Here is a 27,835-nt window from a genome sequence, read left to right as displayed (position 1 = left end):
TGTGGGGCGAACATGGCGAGCTGGCTTTTATGCTCGGGAATCCGCACAGGTCAGGCCCTTTAGGTCTTTCGGGGAGTGTGGCTCCATCTCCCCAGAAATGGATTCTGTGTGGCTGGATGGCGGACCCATGAGCAGGGCAGTGGACTGAGCTTGCGTGAGGGTTCTGTAGGTTGCAGATATTCCCTGAACTCTCTGTTTTCAAGGAGTCGCTTCTGCCCTTTAGGATTGGTGCCTGAGGATTGGTCTGAGTCTGGGGGTCTCTGGTTCAGTTTCTCCAAGGAAATGATTTCTTGATATCTCATTGCCACGTGGGTGGTGGGCCCAGTGCCCTTTATACAGACCTTTCACTATCCCTCGTGTCTGCCCCACTCGTCTGACAGCAGGGCCTCCAGTCCCAGAGTCTTCCTGGGGTTCCGCCCGGCTGGTCAGCTTCTCAGCAGCATCTCCCTCTGCAGAGCCCATCCGTGCACCTGCTTTCCATCATCCCCAATCTGATACCTCTGCAGAGCCCATCCGTGCACCTGCTTTCCATCATCCCCAATCTGATACCTCTGCAGAGCCCATCCGTGCACCTGCCTTCCGTCGTCCCCAATCTGATACCTCTGCAGAGCCCATCCGTGCACCTGCCTTCCGTCGTCCCCAATCTGATACCTCTGCAGAGCCCATCCGTGCACCTGCCTTCCGTCGTCCCCAATCTGATACCTCTGCAGAGCCCATCCGTGCACCTGCCTTCCGTCGTCCCCAATCTGATACCTCTGCAGAGCCCATCCGTGCACCTGCCTTCCGTCGTCCCCAATCTGATACCGCATTTACCTGGGCTCTCCTCTCTTGTGTTATTCTTGTGAAATTATACTATTCAGTTTCTCTTTTTTTTTTTGAGGCAGAGTCTTGCTCAGCCACCCAGGCTGGAGTGCAGTGGCACAATCTCGGCTCACTGCAACCTCCGGCTCCCAGGTTCAAGCAATTCTCCTGCCTCAGCCTCCCAAGTAGCTGGGACTACAGGTGTCCACCACCACACCCAGCTAATTTTTGTATTTTTAGTAGAGACGGGGTTTCACCATGTTGGCCAGGCTGGTCTTGATCTCCTAACCTCATGACCTGCCCACCTCAGCCTCCCAAAGTCCTGGGATTACAGGTGTGAGCCACCACGCCCAGCCTGTTCAGTTTCTTTCCTCCCATCTTAGTGGGATTGTGGAAAGGCGTGTCAATAAGCATATATGTTCAATCCATCATGTTTAAACAAAACTCAGTACACTATCATTTGTAAGGGTGCCTGGCATTAGGACGGCCAGCATTAGGACAGCCAGCATTAGAGCAGGCAGCGTTAGGACACCGGGCGTTAGCCTTAGGATGCCCAGCATTAACACACCCAGCATTAGGACGCCCAGCGTTAGGACACCCAGCGTTAGGACGCCCAGCGTTAGGACACTCAGTGTTAGGACACCCAGCGTTAGCATTAGGACACTCAGCATTAGGACACCCAGCATTAGGACACCCAGCCTTAGCGTTAGGACACTCAGCGTTAGGACACTTAGCGTTAGGACACCCAGCATTAGGACACTCAGTGTTAGGACACCCAGCATTAGGACACCCAGCCTTAGCATTAGGACACTCAGCGTTAGGACACCCAGCATTAGGACACTCAGCGTTAGGACACCCAGCATTAGGATGCTCAGCGTTAGGACACCCAGCGTTAGGACACCCAGTGTTAGGACGCTCAGCGTTAGGACACCCAGCGTTAGGACGCTCAGCGTTAGGACACCCAGCGTTAGGACACTCAGCATTAGGACACCCAGCGTTAGTGTTAGGACACCCAGCGTTAGGACGCCCAGCGTTAGGATGCCCAGCGTTAGGACGCTCAGCGTTAGGACGCCCAGCGTTAGCGTTAGGATGCCCAGCGTTAGGACACGCAGCGTTAGGACACTCAGCATTAGGACACCCAGTGTTAGCATTAGGACACCCAGCGTTAGGACACCTGGCGTTAGGACACCTGGCGTTAGGACACCCGGCGTTAGGACACCCAGCATTAGGAACCTGCTGGGATTACAGGCATGAGCCACCGTGCCTGGCCCTCAAGTATATTCTTGAGTTTTGCTCTTGATGTGGTCAAGTTACTTAGAAAGAGTTTGGTCCTCTCTTAGTTTGGAACTTAGCTAGGTGGGATTCGAACAGTATTCTGTCTGAAGATAATTTCCCAACACTGAAGCCCATACCCTTCTTATTACTCTGATGGACACCCTGTGATTTATGACTTTTTCTTCTCTGTCTGTTGGGAACACTCTCATTAAAAGGCAGAATTGTCAGATTGGATAAAAAATCAAGACCCAGTTCTGTGCTACATACAAGAAACCCACTTTAAATATAAAAAGACTGCTGGGCGCGGTGGCTCCTGCCTGTAATCTCAGCACTTTGGGAGGCTGAGGCAACTGAATCACCTGAGGTCAGGAGATGGAGACCATCCTGGACAACACGGTGATACCCGTCTCTACTAAAAATACAAAAATTAGCCAGGCATGGTGGTGGGCGCCTGTAGTCTCAGCTACTCAGGAGGCTGAGGCAGGAGAATCACGTGAACCTGGGAGGCAGAGGTTGCAGCGAGCCGAGATCTCGCCACTGCACTCCAGCCTGGGTGACAGAGCAAGACTCTGTCTCAAATAAATAAATAAATAAATATATAAAGACTCTAGTCAGGTAAAAGTGAAAAGATAGGAAAAAATAAGAAGAAAATTTGAGTGGCTATATTAATATAAGACCAAGGAGATTTCAGTGCCAGAAATATTGCCAGGGATGAAGGAAGTCATTTCCTGGTGATTAAGGGGTCAGTTAATCAAGAGGACATCATGGTCTCAACTGCTTCTATACCCGACAGCTGAGTTCCAATATATGTCAGCAAAGACAGAAGGAGATCACAGGAGAAACACACAAACCCACAGTTTTAGCTGGAGATACTCAACTCAAAAACTGGTACCCAAAGGACAAAGAAGCAGAAAGGACAGACGGGACCTGAGCAGCACAGCCAGCCAGGCTGACCTGCTTGATGTTCACAGACGCTCTGAGCAGCGACAGCAGAGCAGGCCTTCTTTTCAAGCACACATGGAGCATTTGCCAAGACAGACCATATTCAAGGCCCTGAAACAAGTCTCAGCGCACGTGAAAGGCTTCGCGTCATGCAACGATATATTCTCCCAACTACAATGAAATGCAATGAGAAATAAAGAAAGAAAGGTATCTAGAAAATCCTCCAAACAGTTGGAAACTAAAGAACACATTTCTAAATAGCCCACGAGCCAAGGAAGAAATCAAAGTGGAAATTAGAGGCTGGGTGTGGTGGCTCATGTCTGTAATCCCAACACTTTGGGAGGCTGAGGAGGAAGGATTGCCTGAGGCCAGGAGTTCCAGGCCAGCTTGGGCAACATAGCAAGATCCCATCTCTATGGAAAAAAAAAAATTAGCTGGGCACGGTGGTATGCACCTGCAGCCTTAGCTGACTGGAGGCCAAGGTGGGAAGATCACTTGAGCTCAGCAGTTTGAGGCCAGCCTGGACAACCTGGGCAATGTAGTGAGATCCCATCTCTATAAAAAATTTAAAAATTAGCTGGGCACAGCAGTGTGCCCTTGTGGTCTGAACTACTTGGGAGGCAGAGGTGGGAGGAACACTTAAGCCCAGGAGTTCAAGGCTGCAGTGAGCCATGATCTCACCACTGCATTCCAGCCTGGGTGACAGAGCAAGGTCCCACTTCTTATTAAAAAAAAAAAAAAAGGAAATTAGAGGCTGGGCATGCTGGCTTACACCTGTAATCCCAGCACTTTGGGAGGCTGAGGCAGGCGGATCACCTGAGTTCAGGAGTTCAAGACCATCCTGGCCAACATGGTGAAAACCTGCCTCTACTAAGAATACAAAAATTAGCCAGGTGTGGTGGCAAGCACCTGTAATCCCAGCTACTTGAGAGGCTGGGGCAGAAGAATCGCTTGAATCCAGGAGGTGGAGGTTGCAGTGAGCCAAGACCACGCCATTGCACTCCAGCCTGGGCAACAAGAGTGAAACTCCAACTCAAAAAAAAAAAAAAAGAAAAAAGAAGAAAATGTGCAAAAGATTTGAATAGATATTCCCCCAAAGAAGATACGGGAATTAAAGGAATGATTATTAAGGATATATGAAGATGTTCGGCAGTGCTGGTCACAGGGACACACCACAGCGTGATGCCACCACACCCACTAGGGCAGCCAGAGTCAACAGAGCCACTCACGCATGTGGAGAAACCCACGCCCTCATGCTCTCCAGTGGGAGCTTAAAATGGCACAACCACACTGGAAAACAGCTTGGCTGTTTCTTAAAAAGCAAAATAGAAATTTAATACGCAACTGAGCAATTCTGCTCCTAGACGTTGACCCAAGAGAAATGAAAGCACAGATCCACACGGACATGTGCAGGAACAACCCACGGTTCATGCACAGGTGGGCAGGTGAAGGAGCTGTGCATCCACGCCGTGGGGTCCTGCTCAGCATGGAGAGGGGTGAGCTCCTGATGTGACGGGGCATCCCAGAAAGCAGCAAACTCAGTAAATGGGGCCAGTCCCCCTGCCTGCTGCAGATACCACATATTGCCTGCATCCCTTTATATAAAGTTCTAGAGAAAGCCCATAATCCATAGTGACAGGAGGTAGGTCAGTGGCTGGAGTGGTGGGTGGGAGGGGCCACACAGGCCACCATGAAACCTGAGGGCTGGACGTGTCCACTGTCTTGATTGTGGTGATGGCTTCACACACATATACACGCATCAAAACAGACTTAGGGTATGTCAATTACCTCCATAAAGCTGTTTAAAAGTTGGGTTCTGAGAGTTACGGAGGACGCCTACCTTTGTGATGGTCATGAAGTGGTCACACATGTGGACCCCATGGCCTGAGGTCCCCCCCATCCCCTCAGGCCATGTGTCCATGTTCAAGGCTGAGTGAGGGAGGGAGGCAGGGCAGAGGCTTGGTGGCCACAGGGTCCATTTCAGTGAGGGCGGGAGGCAGGGCAGAGGCTTGGTGGCCATTGGGCCCCTTTCTGGGGGAGAATGGGAAGCTTTGGCCAGGCCCTACCCCATGCACTCCTGCCCTACTCAGGGCTGAAGGGGCCTTGGGGAGTCATCCCCGTTCCACTGTCTGTGGGCGAGGACGTGGGGTGGCGAGAGCCACCCGACAGCCCTGAGAATAGCACCGAGATACGGTTCACAGCGTTAAGAGCATAATCGTGTTTGAATATTGAACTATCCTCACTTTGCTAAAATGAGCCCCACTGAGTACTCACTGTGTTTCCCATGGAATTCAGTAAGGAACGCCAGACACTCCTCCCGCTCTGGCCCAGCGTTCAGCACTGACATTCTCGCTGGAGCCCGGCCTGCCGCCCGCGCACTCACGCTCTCTCTATCTCTATCGCTATCTCTCCACCAATGTCTGGCATCGCTCTTATGTTAATTTCACAAAAATAACCCAGAGGATTTCCTTTTCTCCGTTCCAAGAACATTCTAAATATCATTGGAATTATCTGCTTCTTGAATGTTTGAAAGAATCCATCTGTGAATTCTTAGACATCGTTCTCAGATTTTTACAACGGGTTTTAAAGACAATCCATTTCATTCAAGTTTTTAAGTGTATTAGGAAAGTGTGTGTAAAATATTATTTGACCATTTATTTCCTGTCTGGGTGTGGCTAGTTCTCAATCGTTTCCCCTCATTTTGTGTGTCCTGGGCTTCTTTCTGTCTTCTCACTCTGAGCAGCTGCCCGATGCCTGTTTTATGGGAGGTTCAAGACCCACCTCCTGAACTGCTGACTCTTTTGACGTTTGTCTTTCTGGACAGATTCATTTTGCTGTTAGCTTTGCAAACTCCTTTCCTCTGCCTGCCTTGGTTGGTTTGGTTGCTTTTTCTCTGGCGGTTGGAGTGAGGTGTGTTTTGCTGTGTGTGCCTGGGCTTGCCGGGAGCGTGAGCATTTCAGGGAGTGGACAGCATGGGCCAGCCCTGAGATGCCGCTGGATCAAGGCCTCGATACATCCAGTTCCTGGAGATATGGTCACTGTGGTTTTAATATTTTCCAACTCATCTGTTGTTAGACAGATGTTACATTTACAAGGGTCCAGGGGGAGGATTTTTTTTATTTTTTATTTTGAGCCAGGGTCTTGGCTCACTGCAACCACCACCTCCCAGACTCAAGAGATTCTCTCGCCTCAGCCTCCCGGGTAGCTGAGACCACAGGTGCACGCCACCATGCCTGGCTAATTTTTCATAATTCTTTTGTGGAGACAGGGTTTTGCCATGTTACCCAGGCTGGTCTTGAGCTCCTGGGCTCAAGCAATCCAGCTACCTTACCCTCCCAAAGTGCTGGGATGACAGGTGTGACCTCCGCACCCGGCAAGGATTTTTTATTCCTGGTTGTGCTGCACCTGTGCCGTGACTCTGAGACAAAGCATGGAGCCTTATTTCTGCTCTGGAAAACACATTGAGATTAATACATCAAGAAAGACAAATGTCAACAGAGGTGGCCTAACATTTTTTTTAACAGGTGAGATTATAAATCATTTAAAATGTATGCTTCTCTGTTTTAAAAAAAATTTAAGGCCTGGCAAGGTGGCTCACGCCTGTAATTTCAGCACTTTGGGAGGCCGAGGAGGGCGATCACCTGAGGTCAGGAGTTTGAAACCAGCCTGACCAACACGGTGAAAACCCCATCTCTACTAAAAATACACACACACAAAAATTTGGCTGCATATGGTGGCACCTGCCCGTAATCTCAGCTACTTGGGAGGCTGAGGCAGGAGAATCTCTTGAACCCAGGAGGCAGAGGTTGCAGTGAGCCGAGATTGTGCCACTGCACTCCAGCCAGGGCAACAAAGAGTGAAACTCCATCTCAAAAACAAAAAAAATTTAAGTTCTGGGATACATGTGCAGGATATGTAGGTTTGTTACATAGGTAGTAAATGTGTACCATGGTGGTTTGCTGCACCTGCCAGCCGGATTGCTGAGTCAAATGGTATTTCTGGTTCTAGGTCTCTGAGGAATCGCCACAGTCTTCCACAGTGGTTGAACTAATTTACACTCCCATCAACAGTGTAAAAGTGTTCCTATTTCTCTGCAACCTTCCCAGCATCTGTTGTTTCTTGACTTTTTAATAATCACCATACTGACTGGTGTGAGATGGTATCTCACTGCAGTTTTGATTTCCATTTCTCTAGTGATCAGTGAAGCTGAGCTTTTTTTCACAGGTTTGTTGGCCACATAAATGTCTTTTGCTTGGGTTCCTTGTAGATTCTGGACATTAGACCTTTGTCAGATGGGTAGATTGAAAAATGTTTCTCCGATTCTGTAGGTTGTCTGCTCACTCTGATGATAGTTTCTTTTGCCATGCAGAAGCTCTTTAATTAGCTCCCATTTGTCAGTTTTTGCTTTATTACAATTGCTTTTGATGTTTTCATCATGTAATTCTCACCCTTGCCTATGTCCTGAATGGTATTGCCTAGATTTTCTTCTAGGGTTTTTATACTTTTGGGTTTTACATTTAAGTCTAATTCACTTGAGTTAATTTTTGTATAAGGTGTAAGGAAGGGGTCCAGTTTCCATTTTCTTCATATGGCTAGCCAGTTCTCCCAGCACCATTTATTAAATAGGGAATCCTTTCCTCATTGTTTGTTTTTGTCAGGTTTGTTGAAAATCAGATGATTGTAGGTGTGCAGTCTTATTTCTGAGTTCTCTATTCTGTTCCATTGGTCTATGTGTTTGTTTTTGTACCTGTACCATGCTGTTTTGGTTACTGCAGTCTTGTAGTATAGTTTGAAGTCAGGTATATGCTTCTCTTTTTTGTGGTAAAATATATAGCATAAAATTTACCGTTTAAATTATTTTAAGTGCAAAATTCAGTGGCATTAAGTACATCACAATGTTGTGCAACTACCACCTCTATTTTCAGAACTTTTCATCATTTCCAACTGAAACTCTGTCTACATTAAACACTCACTCCCCACTCACCTTCCCCCAGCCCCTCACACCCACCACTTTACTTCCTGTCTCAATGAATTTGGCTACTCTAGGGACCTCATGTAAGTGGAATCTTACACTATTTGTCCTTTTGTGTCTGGCTTATTTCATTTAGCATAGTGTCCTCAAGGTTCACCCATGTTGCAGTCTGTGTTGGAACTTAATCCCTTTTTAAGGCTGCATAATATTCCATTCTTCTACACCACATTGTGCTTGTCCGTTCATCTGCTGATGGACGCCTTGGGTTGTTTCTCTGTCTTGGTTACTGTGGTTAATGCTGCTATGAACAGGGGTATGGAGGTATCTGTGAGAGTCTCTGCTTTCAGTTCTTGTGGGTCTATACCCAGAAATGGAATCGCTGGATCATATGGCAATTCTATGTTTAATTTTTTGAGGAACTGCCAGACTGTTTCCACAGCAGCTGCGCTGTTTCTCATTCCCAACAACAAGGCACAGGGTTCCAGTTTCTTCACGTTGTTGCCAACACTTGTGATTTCCTGGTTTTTGATAATAGCCGTCTGAGTGGGTGTGAGCCGTATCTCATTGTGGTGCAGACTGACACCCGGCCCTTGTAAGCATTCCATGAGAGCTTGAACGGAACACCTGTTATGTTTTTCAGGGTTTGGGTTCAGTGTGAACCTGGTGTGTAACCCTCCGATCCTCCTTCTGTCTTTAGATAATCATAACAACATGGGCATATTCATACATGATTGTTTTTCATTTCTGCCTTCCAAACATCGGCTCTGCGACGCGCTTGTCTGCCTGTGGCTCTCCGGCTACAGCGCCCACAGCAGCCCCTCCCTCCCTCTCCAGGCCCCGGGCTTCCCTGCCGTGGATGTGCGGTGGCCGTATGGCCACACGCCCAAGATATCACCTTGTCTCCAGCCGCACGCCAGGGCCGCTGCTGAGACAGACGGTGTGCGAGCGTGTGTGGGCACGTTTCTCCACAGAGGAGCACCCACCCTAGCAGGCCGCCGCCCAGGAGTGGGACGCTGGGTGAACTCCACACGTGCTGGGCGCCGTCGCACTGCGTTCCAAAATGGCTGCTGCCGCCCACCTTTCCCGTAGAGGCTGAGCAAGCAGCTCCCCACGCTTGCCGGCCTCCGGGCTGACGACCGCCAGAGCCATCTCTGTGACTCTGCAGGCACTTCCCGAGCCCCCGCAAGGTGCGTTTCCACTTCTTTGTGACACTTGGGTTGAGTCTCCTCTGACATCGATTCTGCCATATGAACCTTAATTTTATCCAAAGCCCCAAAAAGAATGAAAGCGTTGGAGTTTAAGCTGGAGGTGCGATCCGGATTACATACAATTGCACATTATTATTGATGTGGCTGCCATCATTATGATATTAAGCCTGCCCACCAAAAATCTGGCATGTCTTTCCAAAACCATACAATTTAAATCGATGATGTTTTTCTGATATAGGTTCTATAGATTTCCTTGTTAAATTTATTTCTAAGTAGGTTATATTTTCTTACTTATTGTATGTTTTCCTCATTATTGTAAGTGGAACGTCATTCCTGTTCCTGTTTCTAGCTTGTTCTTGACAGTGTGGGGGAAAGCTATTAATTCTGAAATATGGATATTGTATTTAGCCATGCTACCACATTCCATGATGAGTTCTGGTAGGTTTTTACTGCACTGTCTTGAGTTTCTTAGAGATAGGATCGTGTCATCAGGAAGAGAGGTGGGAGAGATGGAGACAGAGAGAATTGTCTGTCTTCTTTTATGATATAACTCTTATTACCATCCTGTGTTGACGGGAATACGTTCGTGGCTGTGGGACTGTCATGGAATCTCCCTTCACAAGCCTAGATGATGTAGTCTCCTACACGCCTAGGCCGTGTGGCACAACCATTGCTCCGTGGCTGCAAACCTGCACAGCAGACACCTCACTGAACACCACAGTAGTGTTAGCACCAGGATGAGGCTGTGCATCTAAGCATAGAAAAGGCACCGTGAGGCCAGGCGTGGTGGCTCACGCCTGTAATCCCAACACTTTGGGATGCAAAGGTGGGTGGATCATTTGAGGTCAGGAGTTTGAGACCAGCTTGGCCAAACATGGTGAAACCCCATCTCTGCTAAAAATGCAAAAATTAGCCAGGCGTGGTGGCACACGCCTGTAATCCCAGCTACTTGGGGGGCTGAGGCACAAGAATGGCTTGAACCCAGGAGTGGAGGTTGCAGTGAGCCAAGATCACGCCATTGCACTCCAGTCTGGACAACAGGTCTCAAAAAAAAAAAAAAAAAAAGAAAAGGCACCGTGAGAATTCGGAGCTGTCGCCTCCCAGGGCACTGTTGTACACGTGGCTTGCTGTTGACCGAAACGGCGTTATGTGGCACATGACTGTGTCTTATTTTCTCATGCACTTCACCGGAACCTCCGAAACAGCGCAGAATCGCAGAAGCAGCTGTGTGTCACGCCCTCGGTCTTACTGCAGGCAGATTTACTGTTCACCATTGTCCATTTTCTGCTTTTCTCTTCATTAATTATCTCTTCCTGTCTTATTTGGGGTTATTTTGTTTTGTTTTTTTTAAATTTCTTAAGATGGCAATGAAGTTCCTATACTTTCTGCTCTTCTTTAAAATGAAAGACTATGAATTTCCTCCCAAAAAAGTTTTAGTCCTGGACCCTAAGTTTAGACATCTAGTGTTTATCTTTCATGCTTTCTGGAATTTTTTTTTTTTTTTGAGACGGAGTCTCACTCTGTTGCTCAGGCTGGAGTGCAGTGGCGCAATCTCAGCTCACCGCAACATCTGCCTCCCGAGTTCAAGCAATATTCTCCTGCCTCAGCCTCCTGAGTAGCTGGAATTACAGACATGTGCCATCACGCCCGGCTAATTTTTGTATCTTTTTAAGTAGAGATGGGGTTTCATGATGTTGGCCAGGCTGGTCTCAAACTCCTGACCTTGTCATCCTCCCGCCTTGGCCTCCCAAAGTGCTGGGATTACAGGTGTGAGCCACCGCGCTCGGCTGCTTTCTGGAATTTTTACAGTTTCAGTTTTTATTTCCTCTTCAATTGAAGGGTTACTTACATCCTCGTTTCTAATATTTGGGCTTCCATAGTTAGTGGTTTGGTCATGTTTTTAGTATTTGTAACTTGATTAGATTATGATCAGGGAAAATGGCGTGTAATATCTCTAGCTTTTAATTTGTTAGGGCTTCTGATCAATTTGATAGTGGTGCAATTTATTTTCAATAACCATTTCCCTCTTAAGGGTACACCCCAATGAGTTTCACCATCACCGTGGTTAAGTCTGCCTGGCCCCAGGCAATCTATATTTTCTTTCTGTCACTATAGATTAGTTTGCACCCAAATGTACATACATGAAATTAAATAATTTGTATCTGGCCTTTTACACTCAGCATAAAGACTTTGAGATTCTCCCGCGTTGTTTGGTGTATCAGCAATTCGTCTGTCTCTGTTGCTAAGTGATGCTCCCTGTGTGGACATACCACAGTTTGACTATTCACCTGTTGATGGACATTTGAGTTGCTTTCTGGTTTTGGCTGTTACAAATGAAACTACCATGAACATTTCTGTTCCTGCCATTGTGTGAACTTAAGTGTTCATTTCTCTTGGGGAAACACCTAGGAGTGGAATTTCTGGGTCATTTGGTGGGCGTGTTCAATTGTACAGGAAAATGCTCAACCCTTGGCAAAGTGGTTGTAGCATTTCCCTCCCACAAGTGTGCATGAGTGTTCCGGGTCCTCCACCAGTGTTCCTTGCCAACACTTAGCACAGTCAATCTTTTTAATTTCCGACATTTGAGTAGGAATGTGGTGGTAACTCTGTGTGATTTAAGTTTGAACTCCCTTATGACTGACATGTCAGTCAGCTTTATTTGTAACAGCCACGTGTGTCTTTTCGTGCAGTCGTGCGTCATGTAACGAAGGGGACAAGTTCTGAGGACTGTGTCATTAGGTGACTTTGTCGTTGTGTGAACATCAAAGAGTGCACTATTGCACACCCAGATGGAGCAAGCCTGCACACCCAGGCTGTTGAGGCTGTTGGGGGTAGCCCGGTGCTCCCAGGCACAACCCTGCACAGCAGGTGACTGCCTGAATGCCACGGCAGTTGTAACACAGCGGTGAGTATGTGCATACCTAAGCACCTCTAAACATAGAAAAGGTACCACGTGGTACATCTTACAATAGCTGCGACATCATGTTGCGCTACATCGTCCATGCCTATACTTAGTTGCCATCTGTTTCTCTTCTTTGGTGAAATGTCTTTTGTCCACTTTAAAAATCAGGTTGTTTGTGTTCCTGTTATTGAATTGTAAGAGTTTTTTGTGTATTCTGAATATAAGACTTTTTTTTTTTTTCTTTTGAGATAGAGTCTTGCTCTGTCACCCAGACTGGAGTGCATTGGCCTGATCTCGGCTCACTGCAACCTCCACCTCCCAGGTTCAAGCAATTCTCCTGCCTCAGCCTCTCGAGTAGCTGGGACTACAGGCACGTGCCACCACGCCCGGCTAATTTTTGCATTTTTTTTTTTTTTTTTAGTAGAGATGGGGTTTCACCACGTTAGCTAGGCTGTTCTCAATCTCCTGACCTCGTGATCCGCCCGCCTCAGCCTCCCAAAGTGCTAGGATTATAGGTGTGAGCCACTGCGTCCGGCCAACCTTTTGTTTTTTTGAGACAGAGGCTTGCCTTGTCGCCCAGGCTAGAGTGCAGTGGCACGATCTTGGCTTACTGCAACCTCCACCTCCAGGGTTCAAATAATTCTCCTGCCTCAGCCTCTCAAGTAGCTGGGATTACGGGCGCCCGTCACCATGCCTGGCTAATATATATATATACACATATATCTACATACACACACATATATGTGTATGTATACACATATATGTGTATGTATGTGTATATATCTATTCATACACACATATATGTGTGTTTGTGTGTGTGTGTGTGTATATATATATTTTTTTTAGTAGAGACGGGGTTTCCCCATGTTGTCCAGGCTAGTCTCGAACTCCTCACCTCAAGTCATCTGCCCGCCTCGGCCTCCCAAAGTGCTGGGATTACAGGCATGAGCCACTGAGCCCGGCCATGAATATAAGATCTTTATCAGATGTGTGGTTTGCAAATATATTCTCTCAGCCTGTGGTGTACCTTTTCATTTTTTAAGACAGTGTCTTTTGAAGGTGTTAAGAAAAACTCAAACTGTTTTTCCCTCTGCCCTCACTCCACAAGGATAATCAAACACAGAAGACGTCTGTGACCAAATGTATGAAGGTTCCCCCCCCACCAAGCAAGCAGTCAGTCCTGCAGTGGACAACAGCAGGGTGTCCTCCAATTCAATTCCATTCTGATGCTGTCTACCTGGAGACAGCCTCAGAAACCCCGCGTTGAGGGCTCAATCCCACAAGGCTGCCCCCTCCATCCCACCAGTCGCAAGTCCAGGACCCTAGAATGTCTGAACGACCAGCTTCAAGTTGGGGTTCATGCGACCCCCTCTTGGGTTTAATTGCTAGAGCAGCTCACGGAATTCAGGGAAACACATGCCTGTGGTTTATTACAGAGGATCTTTTTATTTTTTATTTTTTGAGATAGAGTCTCCCTCTATTGCCCAGGCTAAAGTACAATGGTGCAATCTCAGCTCACTGCAACCTCTGCCTCCTGGGTTCAAGCAATTCTCGTGCCTCAGCCTCCCGAGTAGCTGGGATTACAGGCACATGCCACCATGCCTGGATAATTTTTGTATTTTTAGTAGAGACAGGGTTTCACCATGTTGGCCGGGCTGGTCTCGAACTCCAGACCTCAGGTGATCCGCCCGTCTCGGCCTCCCAAAGTGCTGGGATTACAGGTGTGAGCCACCGTGCCCAGCCTACAAAGGATATTTTCAAGGATACACATAGCCAAATGAAGAGACACATGGCCAGGCCTGAAGGGTCCCAAGCATAGGAGCTTCCACCCCGTGGAGTTGGGGTGCCACCCTCCTGAGGAGCTTCCACCCCGTGGAGCTGGGGTGCCACCCTCCTGGCATGTGGATGAGTTCTTTGCCTTCCTTCCAGCCTCCATGCCCAGCTCTCTGGAAGCTCCTGAACCCCACCTCTTGAGGAGACTCCATGGGGTAGGCATGGTGGGAGAAGCATGGACGTCCCCGTAGAAATGCGACCGGTGAGAAGGGCGGGATCTAAACCGAGCAAGGCCTGTCCAGATTCCTCTTGGCCTCTCTCTGCAGCGTTCCTTCCTCCAGGGCACAGGGCAGGGCCCTTTCTGAAATGAGGGCTTATGACTCACCATCAGGAAGTCAGGGGAAGATCTGAGTCCTGCCCTGCACAGGTGAAAGGAGGTCAGAAGGTCAGAGAGAGGGGTTCTGTTTCCTGATTCTAAAGGGCCCCAACATTATAACAAGGGCCATGGGAGAGAGACGCAGGAGCCATAGAGGAAAACATATATATATATATATATATATATATCTCATAATATCACAGAAGAGCAAAAATGTTTAATGTTGATGAAATTCATCAATTTTTCTTTTTTAAGATTTATGCTTTTGTCACTTATACAAGAAATCTTCGCTTAAGCTAGAGTCCCAGAAATTTTCTCTTATGTTTTCTTCTAGAAGTTGTATAATTTCAGCTTCGACATTTAGATCTATGATTGATTGTGAGTTCATTTTTATATAAAGTGTCAGGTAAAGGAAAACATTTACCTATGTGTTTATTTTGCACATGGATATTGAATTGAGCCAGTGCATTTCTGAAAGCATTATCTGTCCGGGCACAGTGGCTCACGCCTGCAACCCCAGCACTTCGGGAGGTTGAGGCAGGCAGATCACTTGAGCCCAGGAGTTCAAGACCAGCCTGGGCAACATAGTGAGACCCTGTCTCTACAAAAAATGTTTTTAAAAAATTAGCTGGGAATGGTGGCACATGGGAGGCTGAGGTGGGAGGATCAGTTGAGCCCAGGAAGTTGAGGCTGCATTGAGCCTCTGCATTGCAGCCTGGGCAACGGAGCAAGACCCTGTCTAAGAAAAGAAAACAGAAGTAAGGACTAGCCTCAGGGCCTCATTGAATTCCCTCTGCAGCTCTGTCAAAAAATCGTTTGACGATGTATGTATGGGTCTATTTCTGGACTTTCTGTACTGTTCCATTGATCTATATGTATGTCTGTTCTTTTTTTTTTTGAGACGGAGTCTCACTGTCACCCAGGCTGGAGTTCAGTGGTGCCATCTTGGCTCACTGCTACCTCCGCCTCTTGGGTTCAAGCGATTCTCCTGCCTCAGCCTCCCAAGTAGCTGGGATTACAGGCACGCGCCACCACACCCAGCTAATTTTTGCATTTTTAGTAGAAACGGGGTTTCACCATGTCCATCAGGCTTGTCTCAAACTCCTAAGCTCAGGTGATCCGCCCACCTCGGCCTCCCAAAGTGCTAGAATTACAGGCATGAGCCACTGCACCTGGCCTATATGTCTGTTCTTTTGTTTACACCATACTGCCTTGATTATAGTAAGTCTTAAAGTCAGGTTGTGGCCAGGCTCGGTGGCTCAGGCTTGTAATCCCAGCATTTTGGGAGGCCAAGGTGGGCAGATCATGAGGTCAAGAGTTCGAGAACAGCCTGGCCAACATGGTGAAACCCCATCTCTACTAAAAATACAAAAATTAGTTAGGCGTGGTGGCAGACGCCTGTAATCCCAGCTACTCGGGAGGCTGAGGCAGGAGAATCACTTGAACCCGTGAGGTGGAGGTTGCAGTGAGCCGAGATCCTACCACCGCACTCCAGCCTGGGCGACAGAGCGAGACTATTTGCTGAGCACCTGCTGTGTGGCAGGCTCGGCTCTAGGTGCCAGGGATGCAGCTCTGAGCTGACTGGCGTGCCCGCTCCCATGGGGATTTCTGTTAGCGGACTGGCGATCAGAAGCAAACACACAACAGATGGCACCATTTCAGATAACAGCACAACTACAAAGGGAAATACAGCTGGTGACGGGCCAGAGGGTGGCAAGGACTGTGTTTTTCTTTGCCTGCATTTATTTGGCATTCATGTTCAGTTCTACAATCAATAAGAATGTGTCTGTGTGTTGTGCAGGGGTACAGTTTTATTCCTTCCCATCAAGTATCCTGTCCCATCTGGGGATACTGCATTCTTTCTCCAGGGTCCTGAGGCTCCACCTGTCTCTGGTCCCACGTGTGGGTCCTGTGTCCGTGGGGGTCTGGGGACGGGCTCCCCACCCTGGGCCCATTGTGTGTCTTCCTCCTGCCACACCATCATCATTCTGTCTTGGTATCTGGTGGACCTCACTCTGCTCTTTTTCCTTCAGGTGTCTGTCCTGGCAAATGGGCCTTTTGCAGGTCTGTATGCAACACTCAGCTTGTCAGATTTCGCGGAATTTTCTTCTTAACTCTTCGGAGTTTGGGGAGGATGGACGTCTTTACGTGTGGAGTTACCCAGCCCAGAAAAATAACAAGTGTCTTTATTTAGATATTATTTAATTTTTCATTCAATTCTATACTTTTCCCGTTTTATTTCAAGTTAAAAAGTATTTTTCCATTCTTAAAAATTAACATTGGGCCGGGTGCAGTGGCTCATGCCTGTAATCCCAACACTTTAGGGGGCCGAAGCAGGCGGATCAGGAGGTCAGGAGTTCGAGACCACCCTGGCCAATACGGTGAAACCTGTCTCTACTAAAAATACAAAAATTAGCCAGGCGTGGTGGCGCGTGCCTGTAGTCCCAGGTACTCAGGAGGCTGAGGCAGGAGAATCACTTGAACTCGGGAGGCAGATCTGGAAAAGTGGTGACGCCCAAATGAAGTCTTCAGTGGGTGGTCACTGGCACCATGTCCAGGTCTCAGCTTTGACGAACACTCGGTGGCTGCAGTGTCAGCGTCTAGGGAGGCCCAGGCACCGCATGCAAGAGCCCTCTTATGCAATCTTTGTGACTCTTCCGTAAATCTACAATTATTTCAAAATGAAGCTTTAAAAATCAACTTTAATGGATGTAGTATTTACATACATATTATGTATAATGTACACTAAACTGAATGCAGCCATTGTCATTGTACTTACCGTGTAAGGGAACCCTGAGCAGGGTTTTGACCTCAGGGGCGGCTGCTCTATATAAGCAGATCCCCCCGGAAACTGTCTGGGCGTCTCGGGAGCGTCGGTGCCACTCCAGCAAAGGTCTGGGAGGTGGGCTCCCGGGAAGAGCCTCAGGGCTGGGAACGCTGCGGCCCTGACCCCACCCTCCCCGAAGTCTGCAGAGGAAACGTCTCAGCTTCTGCCCCGTCTGCTACCGCGAGGTGGGGTGGGCGGTGGAGTCTCAGCAGGGCCAGAGGGCAGGGAGGCGCCGCTATCTGCACCGCCCGCCCGTTTGGGGCGAGCTCCAGGGTGGGAAGGGCTCGTCCCGCTGGGACTGAGCTCCCTCCCCAGAGGGTTTATCCACCCGTGCCGCTGTGGGGGGCGTTGCCAGCCCCGTCATTCCCGCGGGGTCGTGCCCGGTGCGCCCCCCCACCGCCTCCACCTCTCACGGGGGAAGCTGAGGCTCAGAGAGCGAGGGAGGGGTGGGGTCGGCCCCTGTGCGTCGAGGCCAGTAGCGAACCCCAGCCAGACTGCGGGACCCCCAGCCTCGGATCCGATCCCCCTGCAATCAGAGTCGGGGTGTCCCAGCCTCAGGCACCACGTGGGACCGCCCCGCGCCGCAGCGGCCTCCTCTGGAAACGGGGGCGGGTCGCAGCGCCGACCTCCTGCGGATGCGGGGTGCAGCTCATGCTTCCAGGGTCCGGCGGGGTCGCGGGGTGTCGAGGTTGAGGCTGGCAGGGTCGCAGCAGCGCTCGGGGCCGCCCGTTCTGCGCCGGTCCCGCCGCTCCGGCGTCTGTGCCAGGAGAGCAAATGGCACTTTGGGTTTCTGTGCCAGGAACAAGCTTCCCGCAGTTTCTGTTGCGCTCCTGGCTGCGCCCAATTCCCAGCTTTTGGAAGCGGTTCTGGAGGCGGCTCCGCGCAGTACCCGGGTCGAAAAGCGGGGGGCGTGGGCGGCATCTGTGACGCTCCCCAGGTTCGAGGCGGGTCCCTCTGAGCCTAGTGGCTTTGCAGCCCGCGGGGACCACGAATCCTCGGCTCAGTCCCGGCTTCTTAGGGGTGGGCCTTCCAGAAGCCTTTGGCACCTGGACCAGCCCAGGGCTCAAGTGGGGCCTCCACACTCTTAGAGCGGGAGGGCCCCCCACAGGCACCCGTGGAGCAGAGTGCAGCACACCTGGTGCTCTCTAAATGCCCGCTCCCATGATTAGACCCAGAGCCTACGTGATGAGCTGGAGGGAAAGGGAGAGGCCAGCCCACTGAGCTGCACCCCAGCCAGGAACCCCTTCTGTCAGGAGAGCAATGTGGGGAGAGGCCAGACTCACCCACCTCCTTATAGACGCCAGTCCTTTCCAGGAGGGAGAAAGAGCTACCGGTCACTCACTTTAGGGTGAATTAGCTTTTCTCATGGGGGTTAAGATTTGCACGAAGGCAAGACTGTGGGGGCTGTCCTTGCCTCCCCCACACACCTGCCAGAGACAGCCCGCTGGAGGCAGAGAGATTCCGGTCCAATGACTGGGGACTGTTAGAAGAATCTAGGAGCAACTCTACTGTGACCCAGTTTCCCTTGAGTCATGGGCCTAAAATCTGCTTTGCAAAACGTTGCAGATGTGGCTGAGAACTGACCACAAGGCTCTTAGCTTTCTGTTGAGGAGTCCAGATCTGTGCCATCAGCCAAGTGCCTGGCATAGGCTGCCTGCCTGTCCCCAACAGCGACAAGGGCAGCAAGAGGGGCTCGTTCTCCCCACACCCCACTGCCTGTGATAGCTTCAGACAGCCAGGATATGGGGGGCAGGGAAACAGGTGCAGTCGGAGGCGCCTGCAGGATGCAGGCACGGCCCTGTCTGAGTGACACCTTCAGCCCAGAGCACTCAACCAAAAAGCTATTCTCCTCCCACCAACAGCTGGGGGCCTTCCACATGACAGCTCCTGCCCACCCTTGACAGGGAGCTCACTTCTGAGTGACTGGAGGAGGCAGCACTGGCACAGATAGCTACAGGCAAGGGCGTCACCCCAGGCTCTGTGTAGCATGGAGCTTCCCAGTATCAGAATAGTAATGGCGGTGGGGGGGGACACCCAGAGTGCCAGGGACACGGAGCTGCTGAATTCACAGAAACGAGGTGGGGGGCACATCTGGATCCAGGTGGAAAGTGGCTGGGTGGTGTTAGCCCAACCCACCATTTCACCTGACATTTATACCCGAGGCATGGGCTCAGCTGGTCGGGGGCATTCCTTAGGAGGTCTGGCATCCAGAAGGCAGAGCCCGGAGGCAAGACCTTCAAGGAGGGGCAGAGCCAGTGCCTGACCACTGAGGAGCACCTCAAGAGGGGGCCGGGTGGCCGCGGGGGGAGAGCGGCATTTGCAGGGGCAACCTGTGGCCGGAGTCCCCTCACACACACGAGGCTGGTCCAGGAGCACCCCTGCAACGCTGAGGGCTGTGAGTGGCCGTGGGGGAGCCTGGCCGCTCTGCCAGGTCACCTCCCTCAGTGACACCTGTGTGCTGGGTCCAGCCAGCTTGCTGTGCTCCCTGGAGCTGCCTAGGGCCAGGGCTCCCCGCAGTGCCTGCTGTATTCAGAGGCTGTAATTATGCATCTCTGTCCTGTGGGCTGAGTTGCAGAGCTGTTTAGGGAGGTGTTTGTGGGGCCTGTGAATCAGCAGCTCATGAGAAAAGTAGTGACTAGCACCGCAGAGCAATTAGGGCCTGGGTGCCAGCAAAAAGCGGTCCCCTGCAGCCCCAGCAGGGCCCCTGCCAGCCCCCATGCCAGCTTCTGCCCCAGGGGTCAGACTTGGTGACCTTGCCTCTGACAGCCAGCCCTGCCCCTCAACCCACTGCCTGCATAGATGGCTGAACCGCACCACCTCCAGGAGGCCAGGCCTCTGCTGGACACAGGACTAGAGAAGACGCATCAACCCCTGGAAGCTCACACACAACCACAAGACCACAGGCCTGATCACACAACCACATGTAGTCAACCACACACGCGCACAACCACACAGCCAGGCATGCATATTACACACACACACAACCACATACAGACATACAACCACATGTGGTGCACACACAATCACAACAGCACAACGTATATGCATAAGCACGCAGTCACACACAGGTGCATACAGATGCACAACCACAGCGCCACTCTCCCACCCCCCACGGAGTTGCCTGTGTCCCCTGAGGAACAGAAAGCAAAGCAGGAGACCCCAGCACACTAGATCGAGGGTCCCCAGCAGGAGGGTCAGGGCCAGATGGAGGTGGGAGGAGCGGCTGGAGGGTGGTGGGGGCAGCCGGAGGGTCGCGTGGATGGAGGGTTGGGGGGTCGGCCAGAGGGTGGGGGAGTGTGGCTGAGACACTAGCCCGGCCTTGGACGTGTGAATGGGGCGGTCTGAATCACCAACTTCTGTCCCAGGGGCCACCAAGGACATGGGGAAGATGCTCGGGGGTGACGAGGAGAAGGACCCAGACGCCGCCAAGAAGGAGGAGGAGCGGCAGGAGGCGCTGCGCCAGGCGGAGGAGGAGCGCAAGGCCAAGTACGCCAAGATGGAGGCGGAGCGCGAGGCCATGCGCCAGGGCATCCGAGACAAGGTGCGCGCGGGCCGGGCCCCGCCTGCGGGAAGGCGGCCCTAAGTCCAGCGGGGACCCAGACCCCGCCTGGGTGGAAGGGGCTGCCCGGAGGAGGGGCGGGCGTCCCCGTGTCTCCTCCCCTTTGGGGACTTCAGAGTGGCGGAGGGGTGAGGGGTGGGGGCCCCTGGATTGGGCTCCTTCTGTAGGGCCCAGCCCCTCCTGCTCCTGACCACAGCGCCGGCCCTGGCGGGCTTCTTGGGCCCGCATTCCGATGCGCAGCTCCGCGGGAGAAGGGGGAGCCTGGCTGGCTGCCCGGGGCCCTGGGCTGAGGGGTCATGGGGCGGCCACCTGGCATGGGGGGTGCACTCTGAGATGAGCCCGGCCTGGAGTGAGGATGCAGAGAGGCGGGCACCCGCTGGGATTCACAAGGCGGCCCAGAGTGGCTGCCGGCACCGGGACAGCTACGCACGGTCACTCCCACTCAGCCCGGTCCCCTCAGCGGCCAGGTCCGAGGGGCACGAGGCACAGGGAGCAGCCTGGGTCCCGACGGCCGCTCCGGCTTCCTCGGTGGCTCCAGCACGGCCCTGGCTGGAAGCCGAGTGGGCACAGACATCAGCCTGGAGGAGTCTCCAGCCAGGGGTGAGCCGGCACGGTAGGAGATGTTTGCATCCCACATAGGAGGGGCCTGGGGCCGAGTGTTCACCCCGTGCCCTGGCCCCGAGGGTAGGGGCCGCAGCAGGCCCGGCAGGCCAGAAGCTGTTTCCCAGAAGGTGGCCTCAGTCCCCTGCGCTGGATGGGCCAAGAGGGCCTGGCTTCGGAGTGGGAAGGTTCAGACTCCCGGGACCCCTCTCTGCTACCGGCGGCACCCGGAGCAGGTGGAGCAGCTGTTTTCTGGCCTTGTGTCAGCCGCACTCAGGGAAGGGTGGGCTCCACGGGGTCTTGTGGGGAAGCTGGAGCTCCCGAAGTGGACAGAGGTCGACCTGGGAGGGCAGGGGCGGGGCAGGTGCGGCACATGCAGCCGCTGTACCCAAAAAGCCAGCCCCTCCCCACCCATGGATTCTCCCCACGCTCTCTGGTGCCTCGCAGCCCCATGCCCACCGACATGCACCCTGGAGTGTACAGAGCAGCCGCTGATGGGGAGTGGGGGCTGGGTGCCCTGGCATCCCACCCAGGGTCACTGGACGTTTCCAGGGGTCTCCTGTTGATCGACTTTGCTGTGCTGGCTCAAGCCTCCAGCCCCCAGCCCCCAGCGGACCCAGGGCTTCAGGAGGAAGTCAGGGGAAAATGCACCATCTCAGCCAGGCAGCCAGAGCCCACTCAGATGTGCCCAGGAGACTGCGGGTATCAGGAGCGGGAGACGGGGACAGGAGGAGAAGAAAGGGGGAGTCAGAGAACAGAGACAGAGACAGAGAGATAAAGAGACAGACACGGAGAGAGACACAGAGAGGGAGAGACAGAGAAAAAGACAGAGAGGGAGACAGGGAGAGAGACCAAGAGAGGAGAGGCAGGCACGGAGAGAGGGAGAGACAGCAACCAAGGCCGAGACACAGGGAACAGAGAGGAGAGAGCCAAGACCCGGAGAGCCCCAAGCAGAGCTAGAGAGAGCTGACGCTGGGTAGAAGTGGAGGTGGCGGTGGGTGGCAGCTGAGGGAGGGACACAAAGCGATGGTGGGCTGGGGTCTGGGAGGGCTGTGTCTGGGTCCGTGTGTCCAGGCAGGTGTCTCTGGAGTGGGTCGGGTCCCCTGGGCTCTGGCCTCTGCTGGCATGACCTTAGAGGGACGCTGGTTGTTCCAGGCCATGTCATTCCTCAGGGTCCCCAGAAGCAGGGCAGGCTGAGGGGACCATGTCCAGGCCCCAAGGACGGTGGGGACAGGGCCAGCAGTGTCAGGGACTGAGTGGCCCGGACAGGATGCAGCAGCTGCACCCTCCAGAGACCGGGAGAGGCCAGGGAGAGTGAGGCCCAGGAGAGGGGGAAGTGTAAGCACCTCCGCAGCTTCCGTGTGGGGCCCACAGCTGGCAGCTGGGGTGCAGGGCTCGCCGGTGAGGCCTATGGAGGGCTGGCCCGACCTTGCTGCCAGGTACCAACCTGCACTCCTGCCTTGGTCTAAGCCCCTCAGAGAACAGCAAGTGGCACGGATTGAGGCCACACAGTTGCCCACAAGAACAGCCCTTTCCATAGCCCACCAGCTGCTCTGCTCTGGAGGCCCCACCACACTGGACCCCCCCGGACCCCACATCCACACCTTCCCTACAGAGCCCTCCTCCATGGAGCCTTTGGGGGTGGGGGAACCCTGCCCTCAGGCATGGCCACCTTTCAGAACACATGCTGCCTCCAGCCTCCCCTGGGCTGTGGCACCCCCAGGCATCTTGGGGGTTGGTTAGAGAAGAGGCGCTGAGCTGCCCTGTCCAAGGCCTCTTTGCAGATGGCGACTGGGTCCTTTTGGAGTCTCCAGCCCCCTAGGTAGTTCCCAGAGGAGCAGTTCGCCTGCACCTCCCGTCAGGCAGCCATCTGGACAGGTCCGGGCCCAGGGAGCAGAAGGGAGACTGGCCCCGCTGTGCTCCGCGCTGACCCGCCCTTGGCTTGCATAAGCTTCCAGCCACCCTGTGTTGGGCAGCTCACACCTGGGCCTTCCTGAGGGCCCACTAGGCTGTCTCAATACATTGCACACCCCTACCCCCTACAGCTCACACAGTGGCTTGCAGGTGTCCACCTGGTTGCTGAATGCTGGGTGTTTGCTTCTATCATTCCTGCTGTTGCTTCTCAGCATTGGCACCCACTGCCCTTTTTTCTCAGGAATGGTGTTTTCAGGGTTCAGGGCCTCACCTCAGACATGTCAGGGCCTCCTGGGCTCCCCCAGCAGCCACTCCCATCCTCAGGTGTTACTTCCTGGAGAGCTGCTGCCCAGCATCACGGCGGTCCTGGGGCTGGGTGTGCCTGGGCATTTGTCTCTGGAGCGGACACCTCAGAACCGGGTTTCGGCCAGACCGTGTGGAAGCCAGGCTCTGGTGTGCAGCCCAGCCCCGGAGAACGCTTTCCCGGCAGAGTGGCCCTGGCCCTCAGGCCAAGTCCGGCGTGACCTCAGCCTCAGAATGACCTGGAGCCTCAGTGCAGCAACTGGCACTTCAGGCCAAACTCTGAGTGTCTCACAACCTGGGGCAGGGCCTGGGGTCCCCTTCCTGGGCCCAGAGGGAAGGATCCCACACCGTTTGCAGACGGTCCCCCAAGCCCCGAGGGTCACTCCTCTGACCCGGGAGGTTCCTTTGCTCACACAACTCATGTTCCCGCCGTTACATGCATGCTCCTCTGAGCACACGCGTGTTCCTGAGTGCCTTTGCTGTGGGCACACAGCCTCGTGGGCTGGGCACACGTGTTGCCGCTGCATGCACAGACCCCCACACCCCTGGCTGGAGGGACCTAGCTTCCAGTGGCATCGCTCTCCCCAACGCACCCCTGGGCCCCACAGGACGAGGAGCACATGCTTCCTCCACTTCCATGCCGGGAGCTTGCTGCCCTTCCCGCTGTGGATGGCTAGGATGAGAACCAGTCTGCTCTTGCTGCCCCGCAGGGTCAGGGCTTTGATCTGGGCCTGCAGGGCCCTCTGGGTGACGCCCCTGTCCCTGCGGAGGATGTTCCTACCCTGTGCTCTTCGCTTGACTGAGGAGACCCCTGGAGTCCCGGCTCTGTCAAGTGTGCAGGGGCTGCTGCGGACTAGGGCGAGCCCACAGCCCCTCTCTCCTCAGTGGCCAGGTGGTGTTCTGGCCACAGGTGGCTGGGAGCATGGCGCCCTCCTTTCCATCTCACTGAAGGTGGCCCTGGCTCCCCACACCCAGAGCCATCTGCAGCCCTAGGGGAGGGGAGAGTTGCCGAGACTGCCCTCCGTGGGGTTGGGGGGCACACAGGCAGCCCCCCATTGGGGAGGAGGGAGGGGCCTCCTTGGAGATCCAGGGGGTCCCCAGCACCAGGAGCAGAACCAACCGCATCTATGGGGAGGGGCTGCTGAGACAGGAGCAGGAGATGGCAGGGGAGGGGCTCCTCCTGGGCAGAAAGGCCCCTCCCTGCGGCTGGTGATCCCGCGGTGTGCTCCTCCGTCCTGTAAAGTGCTGGTGCCCACTCCCCTCCTCAGTTTTCTCCTGGACACAGCTGCTGACACCTTCACTGCTCCAGAGCACCCTTAATCTCAGACCCAGGACCTTGGACCTGGCCCCGGGGTCCCGTCCAGGGGATGGCTCCATACGACACCAGGCCCCCAATCCTTACAGGCCAGCCCAACCTCGCTGGTTCCCACCTTCCTGGGCAGCAGGAGGCTGTTCCGTAGTTCCGTGGCCTTACCATGACCACAGGCTTCCTGGGCTGGTGGCTCACAGGAGGGCTGGAGGAGCGTGGGGTGGAGAGGTGTACTGATCTAGAAACTAAAACCCCGGGGCCTGACATCAGAAACTCAGAGGCCTGGAGGGCAGAAGGCCAAAATCCCAGCCTCCCTCTGGAGGCTCCGGGGAGGGCCCTCCCCTGCCCCTTCCTGCGTCTGGCAGCCCCGAAACCCCTGGTGTTTCTTGGCTTGTGGCCGCGCCACTCGCAGCTTCCTCCACTTCTGTATGCCCGTTCCCATCCGGGTGTCTGTCCTTTCTGTCTCTTACAAGGACACTCTCACTGGACTTGAGGCCCCTCAAATCCAGGATGGCCTCATCCCCATCCTTACCATAATTACATCAACAAAGATATTTCCAAATGAGATCACATTCGAAGCTCCAGGCGACGTGAATTTGAGGGGGACAATATTCAGCCACTACAGAAGGCAGACACACTCACGGAGATGAGAAACGCAGGTGGGCAGGGGCTCAGTGAGGCCCAAGCGTGCTGGCTGAGGGCACGACTAGGCGGGATTCCAAGACATCCAGTGCCTGGAAGTGACGGCAGCCCAGCCGGCTGCCCACGGAGCTGCAATGGCCTGCCAGGGAATGGCCCTGCTGGGGCCGCGGCCGCATCCAGGCAGCCTTGGCTAGGCCCGGGAGTGTGACTGCAGGTCGTGGACCAGGCACTGGGCAGGAGGTCAGCTGCAGGGTGACTGTTTCTCCCCACCTCTGCCGCGCAGCATCCTGCCCACCCCTCCCTTCGCCAGGCTGGAGGCTTCCTGGAAGGCAGGATGCCAGGGGCTGGGCTGGGTTTGGAGCCAGAGGTGGGGTGACAGCCCCCTCTCCTCTCAAGGAAGATGGGAGCCTCCCCTCCCTGCTCCCCCCATGTCAGCTCCTGGCCCCCATTCTCCGTGGGGGCTTCCCACTCCTCCAGGGACCCCCCGGGGTGGGGTCTCTTCTCCTTCTGGGGTCCTCGTGTGCCTGGTGGGCTAGGGGGCTGCACCCATGCATGCCTTCGGGGGTTCCTGGGCCAGTCCCTGGCGCAGGGAGGCTGCAGCCTGCCCGGGAGCCGCCGGGACCCCCGCCCTGACCCCCGCCTCCCCCGCAGTACGGCATCAAGAAGAAGGAGGAGCGCGAGGCCGAGGCCCAGGCCGCCATGGAGGCCAACTCCGAGGGGAGCTTGACGCGGCCCAAGAAGGCCATCCCGCCGGGCTGCGGGGACGAGGTCGAGGAGGAGGACGAGAGCATCCTGGACACCGTCATCAAGTACCTGCCCGGGCCGCTGCAGGACATGCTCAAGAAGTAGCCCCGCGCGGGACAGCGGCCCCGCGGAGCCCCCGCCCTTCCCCCTACAGATCCTCCGCGGAGACCCCTGAGGGACGAGCAGAGCGCAGCCCCCACGCCGATATAAGCCATAGCCCTAGGCCCGCCCTGCCCGCGCCCGCCGCCTCTCTCACCCGGCAAGGGGCGCGCGCCCCCAGGACCCCCCCCAGTCCGCCCCGTGCTCCTCTGCCCGCGGGTGGCTGGAGCCCCATCGCCTGGGACGCCCCTTCCTCTTGCAGTTTACCGCCCACCCAGCAGCGCCCGAGGCCAGGGCAGCCCCGCGACCACCCCTGTGCGCGCGTTCGCAGCGGTGGGCGCCTGTCGGGCCCGCATTCAGGAGCACAGCCATAGCAGATGGGGCAGTGCGGGCGGGGCGGGGGCGGGGGCGGGGACGGCGGGGCCTGGGCCCCCCTCCTGCACGCGGGCTCCGGGGTTCGGATCTCTCCGCCGTGAGTGTTTGCGTCCGCACGTGGCCGCTCTCCGCCCCCCGGCCTGCCCCCCCTCGCGCCCGTGTCCATACGTCTCTGTCCCCGTCCTTTCCTCTCCTCTCTGGAAGGTTTTGCTTCTTACGAACGCCAGGGCCGTGTTCACTTCTAAACTAAAGGAAACAAAGCAATAGGTTTGGGGGACGCCCAGCCCCCCACCCCGTCACCTCGCTCTTCCCGAGGCCTCGCCCCCCGCCCCGCGCCCGGCCTCCTAGTCTCTCCGCCCATGCGGCTGCTGCTTTTTCCCGGGGAGGACCCCTGCCCTCGCCCATTGAACACTGTACCCTCCACAGGAGCCGCAGAGGCCGGAGGCACGCAGGGGGTCTCCGGACGCTGGAGACCCTGCGCCCCTGCCCAGCAACTCCTCCGTGGGCAGCTCCTCGGGTGGGTCCTGCGGGGTTCCCTGCGTGCAGTCGGCGCGAGTGTGGCCGAATCCACCTGGTGGCCCTGCGGGGCGGCATCCGAGCCCCTGTTTTTCCTCCATTCATGTTTAATTTGCATCACAATTTGTTGAATCTCAGGTAAATGAGGTCTTTGCATTTAATGAGTTTTATCTTGACAGGCGTCGCCTGGCTCCCGGGTCCTTTCCGTCCACATAAAAAATGCATCAAGTCTCCACGTGTTTCGGGCCAGGGCGTGGCTTGGCATTGACCTTCATGACCTTACATAGCTTTAGAGAAGCCATAACGTTAGACTGCAATACTAACGACCGACGCCCCTCCGGGCAGAGACCACCGCGCCCCTCTGCGCCCCAGCGACGCGGCCCGCGGGGACGTCGCTGTCCGTCCTGCTCGCCCTGTGCCCTCTCGCTTTCTCCCGGGTCGTGTCTTTTAAAAACTCCTGTTTTCACACCTTACAAAGCCAGCTCTGAGCAGACAGGGCGTCCTCTCGTAGAACCTGCGCACCCCGTTCCCAGCGCATGGCGCCCCGGGCCGCGAGCTTAGCTTAGACCGTGGTGTCCTCTGTCCGTCTGTCCTGCGCCTGCGCCTCCTCCTGCATGTCGGGGCCCCTGCGTGTGTTCTCTCCGGATGGAATCACAGCCAATAAACACCAGTGATTTCACACCGTGTGGCCATTCCTT

The 27,835-nt window shown here is 54.3% G+C and overlaps 2 protein-coding genes across 2 annotated transcripts in view; both read left to right on the top strand.

Annotated features, from left to right (window-relative positions):
• CPLX1 (complexin 1) overlaps positions 1-27,816 on the top strand; it is a 40,523-nt gene extending 12,707 nt beyond the window's left edge. The window contains exons 3-4 of the mRNA XM_055245984.2: positions 20,442-20,617; positions 26,055-27,816. Coding sequence (XP_055101959.1) covers positions 20,442-20,617; positions 26,055-26,252 — 374 coding nt within the window. The 3' untranslated portion in view covers positions 26,253-27,816. The remainder of the gene's footprint in view (positions 1-20,441; positions 20,618-26,054) is intronic.
• LOC129464584 (uncharacterized) lies at positions 20,624-26,048 on the top strand. Its single transcript, XM_055245978.2, has 2 exons — positions 20,624-25,195; positions 25,235-26,048. The coding sequence occupies exon 1, from the start codon at positions 23,393-23,395 to the stop codon at positions 24,443-24,445; it is 1,053 nt and encodes a 350-aa protein (XP_055101953.1). The 5' UTR covers positions 20,624-23,392; the 3' UTR covers positions 24,446-25,195; positions 25,235-26,048.
• Positions 27,817-27,835: the final 19 nt, after the last annotated feature.

The sequence above is a fragment of the Symphalangus syndactylus genome, chromosome 16 (genome assembly GCF_028878055.3).
Source record: "Symphalangus syndactylus isolate Jambi chromosome 16, NHGRI_mSymSyn1-v2.1_pri, whole genome shotgun sequence".
Lineage (NCBI taxonomy): Eukaryota > Metazoa > Chordata > Mammalia > Primates > Hylobatidae > Symphalangus > Symphalangus syndactylus.
Note: the sequence above shows the minus strand (reverse complement) of the source record. Positions and strands in the feature narration are given on the sequence as shown.

Coding starts and splice junctions, on each gene's coding strand:
- LOC129464584 (XM_055245978.2), top strand. CDS start 23,393: ATGGTGTTTTCAGGGTTCAGGGCCTCACCTCAGACATGTCAGGGCCTC.